Genomic DNA, 7,418 nt, shown 5'->3' on the forward strand with positions numbered 1-7,418 from the left:
TTATGAAGCGCGCCTCCCTTAGTTGGTCTAGGATGTAGTTTATCCGTGGCATCGGGTAGGCATCCTTTATGGAATTCACGTTTGTCTGCCTGAAGTCTACGCATAGTCTCCATTTTCCCGTTTTCTTTTCCACCATTAGTGGGTGAGCTGAACGAGCTCCTTGAATGCTCTATCATTCTCATCTCCAGAAGTTCGTCCACCTTTGCATTGATCTCCCCTTGACTTTGCGGATTGGCAACATGGGTTGGGTTCTGACCCGAGTTGCCCGCAAGAGTCGTTCCAGTGTGTCTCTGGGTGGTGACTGGCGGCCTCGATAGGGGTGGGTTTTGACGCCTAGACTGACCCGGGGTATATTGCGCCCACTGTTCCTGGGACTGCGTGCCTAGCTCTCCTGAGTCCTCACACCTTCTACACGTTACATGTGTTGCGGCCGGGGCTTTGTTGCGGCTGAACTTATGTTCTTCCGCAAAGGCTTCCCATTCCCTGTGCCTCTAGGTCATTCACGTGGTAGGATTTCAACGCTATTCGGAGTTCTGGCGTGCAGTTTTCCTTGATGAGCTCCAGCGTTTCCTTTTTCCCATACCCAAGGGGTCTTATCAGGGTCTGCATCTCGGCCATGTAGTCCTTGAATGCTTCCTTAAACCCTTGCTTCCTTTGTCTCACCTTGTCCGCGAACTTCGTTAAGTAACCCCTGGGCAGGAAATACGTTTGGAAACTATCTATAAACTCGGCCCAAGTCCTCCAGTGCTTGTTGTTTGATATGTACCACTTCACAGCCTTTACCTGCATTAATTCCGACATGGCTCGGTGGATCATGTTCAGGTCCAAGCCGTACGTGTTTGCAGACCACTCCACCTGCTCCAGGAATTCGAGGGGTTTTTCTTCTCCGTCAAAACGAAAAAAACATTCCCTGACTTGTTTCGCTACTTTTGCGTAGTCCGGCTGGCTGGGCGACAGACAAAGGTCGCACATTTCGACGAAGATCTTCCGCTCATTCGGCATTGGTGTAGTCCTTTCACACATACATCCAGATGGCATAGAAAGACCCATAGCATACGCATGAAAAACCTTAGATGTTCACCAAGTTCAATACAGCCAAATTAAAAGGAAGCTCATTCAATTATATTTGGGGTAAAGAACAGTTCATGAAAATGCAGACGCACTCTCACGTCTTCCTATTAGGGGGAAAGCTTGCTATAACATCGTCGATGTATCCTGTCCAATAAATGCCGAAATCATCATTGAAAATATAAAATATATGTTTTGAAAAAAGTTTATCATTTCGTATCAACTGGTTGGCCAAAGCAGCAGCATGATTCCGAAATTCTGCCATATTTCAGTCGCAGATTTCCCTTGACGATTAACAACAATCTGCTATGTCTCCACTCGGACAGAATTATTATTCATCGTTAGCTTTGAAATAAAATTCTGAAACTCCTCCATTACGGTCACTGGGGAATAGTTCACATGAAGCAACTAACTCGTCAAAACGTCTGGTGGCCAGGTATCGACGAAGATATTGCACAACTAACCAAGAGCTGCAGCGTTTGCAAGATAGGTAACCCAGCCCCAGCTAAAGAATTCCAAAGCTGGCCCAAGGCTACATAAGCGTTTGAAAGAATACACATCGATTTTGCCGGTCCAATATTTGACTCAATGTGGCTAATATGCGTTGATTTTTATTCCCAGTTCCCGTTTATAACACAGATGTCATCGACTACAACTGCAAATACAATATCTGCACTTACAGCCATATTTGCGATCGAGGGTTACCCAAAAACGTTAGTTAGCGATAACGGACCGCAACTTACCGCAGAACCATTTAAGGATTTTTGCCTTTTGCACGGAATTAATCACCTAACAACAGCCCCATTCCACCCAGCATCTAATGGATTGCAGATCGTTTTGTGCAAACTTTTAAAACCTCAGTTACTAAAAACATAAGGGGTGGGTATCCAGTAAGAACAGCTGTTACGAAATACCTAAGCTCATATCGTTTTACGCCTAACTCAGAAGGTAACATCCATAGGTTTCATCAAGCGCCACATTAACCAGATCAAACCGAGATCCGATTCAGAAGAAATTGAAGACAAAAGTATGTTTTGGTGAATGTTCGAAAATCCAAGTCCGCAAAAGATAGTCGCAAACTCTAGACATGAAGAAAACCATCGGTTTTTTCATCACAGCCTCTTCAGTCCTTCAAAAGCCACAGAAGCGCCGATCGGGTATTCCCATTCGAAGCAGTACCCGATCTCGCCAAGTAGTCAACAGATTCCGGCCCACAGATATCAGAAGGCGTAAAACTACTAACAAAATGAAATTTTAGCGGAGAGATGTGATATGTATTGCAATTTCTAAAAAATATTGCATCATCCATTCCTACAAGAGTTCCCTGAAAATAGCCTTTCTGGCGCAACCTATATTTACCATTGCATCATCTATTTACCTGTACACACAAATACTAATATAACTGAGACATGTATAAAAGGAGCCGAACATAGCCAAACACAATAACACAATATATTATTTATTAATACGTATCCACATATTGAAGTTTATGCTCAGTTCATCTTGAAGTTATTAAATCTTGAAGAGTCTTAACAGTCGATAAAGAGTCCATAATTCCTTGGGAATCCGGAAAAAATAAGGTATGTGAGGACAGTTAAGATAGCCAATACAACAATCCCGATTGCTAAAAGTTAAAATTTCGTGGTCCTTCCAGCCGGATCTATTCTGATCCACCCCTTGCGCCCCTTGCGGATAAAATCAAGATAAGTATGATTTTATTTTCCCTTCCGTCCGTGGTCGCGATACTCCTATTTCGGACGGCGTTTCTTTTTTCGTTCCATCCGATTCTTAAATTTAGTGAAAAGTGATATATATAAACATAAACATATGTACGCCGGCTGCAGAGAAGTATTTATTATTTTTTTAAGTACATACATTAGCACTTTGCCAATATCGGCCCTTACTTCGTCTCTCTATGATCCGCTTGTGTCTAAACGTTAATATATATACATATATGTTTATTACCTCCACAAATCCACATTCACTGATGTTTGCCTTCTTAATTTCCAAACAAAAATATATACACACAAATTATACACACAATAAATGAATTATAATCATAGGATAAATTTCATCTGCAGAATCTGCACATATTAAAAAAAATAAATATTCAAAATACAATAGAAAAATTATATTAAATTGATATAAATAAAATTTATTCACACGAATTCATCATGTTAATACAAAAAAATATTAAAATACTCCTCGTACATACACATATTTTTACAAGCTTCCTGCTGTTTTGCGCTGAGCGGCAAACTTCTATAAATATACATATATATTTGCAAGCTCCCGCGCTATTCTGCGCTAGGCGAAATTCCATATATAAGTTAACAGAGGGGTGCAACGACTCGCCGTAATGCCATCCAAGACCGGATGCGCCAACAACAGCATCGACAACGCTGAGCCAGCCTAGTAACGCATTTCGCTTTAGCGAAAGAGATTAGCGAAAATTGATTTGTATTTATTTCGTAATTGACCAGATTTCAATGCAAGTTGGCTCTAATAAAAACAAGAGAGAACGCTATAGTCGAGTTCCCCGACTATCTGATACCCGTTACTCAGCTAGTGGAAGGGAGGAGAGTCTTAAACACAGTTTTTGGCGGTTTGTAGGCGTTATAGTGGGTGTGGCAGAAAGTTTTTTGGCAAATCGATAGAAATTTACAAGACCAATACGAAAATAAAAAAATATCAACACATTTTTCAAAAGTGTGGGCGTAGCAGCTTTGGGCGGTTTGTGGGCGTTAGAGTGAGCGTGACAAAAAGTTTTTTGGTAAATCGATAGAAAATTACAAGACTAATACAAAAATGAAAAAATATCAAAACATTTTTCAAAAGGGTGGGCGTGGCAGTTTTGGGCGGTTTGTGGGCGTTAGACTGGGCGTGGCAACATGAATCGACAAACTTGCGCTGCGTCTATGTCTCTGGAGTCTGTATGCTTAATCTCAACTTTCTAGCTTTTGCAGTTCCTGAGATCACAGCGTTCATACGGACGGACAGACAGACGGACAGGCGGACATGGTCATATCGACTCCGCTATTGGTCCTGATCAAGAATATATATACTTTATATGGTCGGAAACGCTTCCTTCTGCCTGTTACATACTTTTCAACGAATCTAGTATACCCTTTTACTCTACGAGTAACGGGTATAATAACCATTTAATAATACAAACGTATTCGGTTTAATTGACGCCCAACGCGCTTAAGTGTCGTAAAATCCGTAATAAAAAGTTTTAGAAATCAAGGTCTCGTAATCGGGTTTTCTTTAAGAACACTTCGAACTCGCGCGCTGCACAACAACTGTGAACAGCAACATGCAAACAAAAAATATCTAATACAGAAACAAAACAACGCTGCACAAGCAACAGTGAAAACCGCTGCATATCAACAATAAACAGCTAAAACAACGACAGCCAGAGGATAAACGGATTAATCAGCTACCGTCTTCGCTACATTATAAAAACCAATATACCAATATAACATGTAAGTGAGATCATTATTTTCAATTTACCTCTTTTAACGTCAACCAGACATGTGTGCTATTGAAAAAAAAATACATATAATAAATAACGAAATAAAACAAATAAAAAAGAGTGATTGCAATTAAAAGTTCTATTATAGTAATTTTCATTTACAAATTGATTTAAACAAATTAAGAAGGAAAATTAAAGTCTTTCCTAAAAGGTAATTTTTTCTCATACAAATTATAAAATAAAAAATCACAAACGTATCATTGTCCGATGTATAGAAACAGTAACGAAAACAACGACAGTGACGAAGACTTAATACAGAGCTATAAAGACATAAGAAATAACAATCAACAAGGGGGTTACATTGACGGTACTGAGACCGACGAAGATATAGAATTAAAAAAATTAATGGACGGCCTTACAAATCTACAAACCATATTTGGGTAGCTCTAGAACCTACCAGGCGGTAGGAATCATACGTAACAAGGTAATAGGCCCCGCGGGAGTAATGCTTACGTCACATAATACAGTACTAAATTTCGGTGCTATAATAGCTAGAATGGACTGCGCATATGCAGAACAAACTCCAGTTGAGGTAACGCAGCAACAAATGGTTACTATGCGTCAAGGATAACTTCCCCTAATGACTTTTTATAATGAGATTGAGAAAAAAGCTAACTCTTATTATTAGTAAAACTTTGTTGTCTTATGACACAAATACTGTTGCTATTTTAAATAATAGATCACGGCAGGACGCTTTGACCGCTTTTGTGACCGGGTTAAACAAATCAGTCCGACATGTAGTTCTCTTAGCTGCGCCCAAAGATTTGCCATCTGCATTGGCCGTGGCTCAACGGGCAGAGTCTTGCAATGAACGAGCCTGGTTCGTTGCAAACTTTAATAAAAATTTAGAAGAAAAATCTTACAATACGGAAAACCGTCGCCAGGGTAACCGTTTTCATAACACCCCTCAAGGTAATAACCACAACAACTCCCAGGGAGTTTTCCAGAGGAACCAAAACAATAATGCACCGGGCATTAGTAATCAAGCTGAAGGTTCTCAAATTTTTAAAAACCAGGGACATAAAAGCCAACAGGACAATGAACTCAAAACCTAGGTCCTGAACCAATGGACGTCGATCCTACATCACGTTCTAAGTTCAGGGGCGAGCAGACAGCTCGCAGTCGTAAAAGGTTTAACCATACGACTCAAGAGCAGTTAAATGTCCAGGTGTATAGGGTAAAGTCATCCTACGAAGCAGTGGAAATCGAGGCAGATAGCACGTCCGATTCCGAATCCATAATACAACTAATAAATCTGTTCCCCAAAATAAAAACGGTTTACTGCGACAATAAAAGGTCAATAAAGGTCTAACTCACAAACCATACGAACCATCCTAGAAAATAGGTATGGTATACAGGTCTCAAATGCGCCCCGTTCCACAGCACATCTAATGGCCAAGCTGAGAGATTTCCTAGCACCCTATCGGAAATCGCTCGGTGCATCAAGAAAGGTCAAAACATAACCGAGACGACTGACCTTATTCTATTCGCAACAATAGAATATAACAGAACTGTCCACTCAGTTACAAATAAAAAGCCTAATGAAATAGTTCACGCTTTTCCACCAGATCTTGCGGGCACAATAAGAGACAAGATCAAAAAGGCTCAAGAGAAAACACTTAGGTACTCAAATGCACACAAAGGCAATAAGCAGTACCAAGTAGGCGAAAAAGTCGGGTTAAAAACCAACAGACGCCTGGGTACCAAATTAACGCCGGTCATTGAGGCTGATCTGGTCTGTCCACGATCTGGGTGGACAAGGACAACCTTCGGTAGGTGGATTTCCAATTTTATATTTTTTATACATTTTTTTATATTATCACCTATTTTACTTTAGTGACGCTTGTTACTCTCTATATTTTGTATTTTACTTACTTCGGTTAGGAAACTTGCTACTCCCGTTAGTCCTACTGACAACTCCCTCGTGGACCATAAAACTAAACGAATACTCACACGCTTACCACATACCAATAATGGACGGAGGCATTACTTTATGGGACGATTACGGTTACATGGGACAAACGGTACATCGTACGAGACTTACGCGGACGAGACGAAACTCGCGATGGACTCCTTCGTGAAGGAGCACATGAGACGGGTACTTCAAACGGAATTGGAACGAATAGAGACTCTTCTGGACACACTAAACGTACGTCATCGACATGCCCGTAGTCTTAATTTCATAGGGACTGCTTTGAAAGCAATAGCGGGAACACCTGACTCTGACGACTGGGACCAGGTGAGGTTTAGACCTATTGTACTTTTTAATAAAATTTCCGAAGCCTTTGTCAACTTGTAGAAAAATAAGAGTATTCACCAACGATGTACCGATAAATATCACCGACGAAAAGGGAATAAACCGGATAATATCAGGAACTTACCTGGTATCATACACCGAAAAAATTAAAGTAAACGGCACCCTTTACGTCAACAATATCGGAACATCAAAGAAGAAAGCCGCAGCTTCAGCCAGGGCCCAAGTAAACGTTCTGAGACATCAAGAGCGCCTTAGTCTGTCATCAATTCACGGAATGAGCGTTTAAAATCTGCACCACATCAAAAACCTTCAACCCTGCCATCGACTACCATCAGGCAACACCTGGATCTTTTTCTCTGTCTCCTCCACAGCCTCAATAACCCTGGTCATCATCTTTCTTATCTACCGTCTGAAAGCCAAAAATCAACAACCGTCTTAGACCATTGAATCCGGGGACGACTTCATCTTGAGGCAAGGAGGAGTTAACACGAGCAAGTCAGAGGGGTGCAACGACCCGCCGAAATGCCATCCAAGACCGGATGTGCCAACAATAACATC

The 7,418-nt window shown here is 40.9% G+C and overlaps 1 protein-coding gene and 1 long non-coding RNA gene across 4 annotated transcripts; both read left to right on the top strand.

The window, feature by feature from the left end:
* The first annotated feature begins 1,415 nt into the window (after nucleotides 1–1,415).
* LOC120448765 lies at nucleotides 1,416–2,606 on the top strand. Of its 3 annotated transcripts, none has more exons than XR_005616137.1 (3): nucleotides 1,416–1,558; nucleotides 1,690–1,947; nucleotides 2,014–2,606. It is a non-coding gene; the product is annotated as an uncharacterized LOC120448765 (long non-coding RNA). The 3 variants fall into 3 exon arrangements; XR_005616138.1 differs by having other exon boundaries at nucleotides 2,017–2,606; XR_005616139.1 differs by having other exon boundaries at nucleotides 1,751–1,947.
* Nucleotides 2,607–5,669: 3,063 nt separating this feature from the next.
* On the top strand, nucleotides 5,670–6,994 carry LOC122756462. The gene is made up of 3 exons (XM_044006067.1): nucleotides 5,670–5,727; nucleotides 6,172–6,375; nucleotides 6,488–6,994. Exons 1-3 carry the CDS (start codon nucleotides 5,670–5,672, stop codon nucleotides 6,682–6,684), a joined length of 459 nt encoding a protein of 152 aa, XP_043862002.1. The 3' UTR covers nucleotides 6,685–6,994.
* The last annotated feature ends 424 nt before the right edge of the window (nucleotides 6,995–7,418 follow it).

The sequence above is a fragment of the Drosophila santomea genome, chromosome 3L (assembly GCF_016746245.2).
Source record: "Drosophila santomea strain STO CAGO 1482 chromosome 3L, Prin_Dsan_1.1, whole genome shotgun sequence".
NCBI lineage: Eukaryota > Metazoa > Arthropoda > Insecta > Diptera > Drosophilidae > Drosophila > Drosophila santomea.

Coding starts and splice junctions, on each gene's coding strand:
- LOC122756462 (XM_044006067.1), top strand. CDS start 5,670: ATGGACGTCGATCCTACATCACGTTCTAAGTTCAGGGGCGAGCAGACA. Junction 5,728..6,171: donor CGAGCAGACAGCTCGCAGTC/GTAAAAGGTTTA, acceptor CTTTTCCACCAG/ATCTTGCGGGCACAATAAGA. Junction 6,376..6,487: donor GTGGACAAGGACAACCTTCG/GTAGGTGGATTT, acceptor TACTTCGGTTAG/GAAACTTGCTACTCCCGTTA.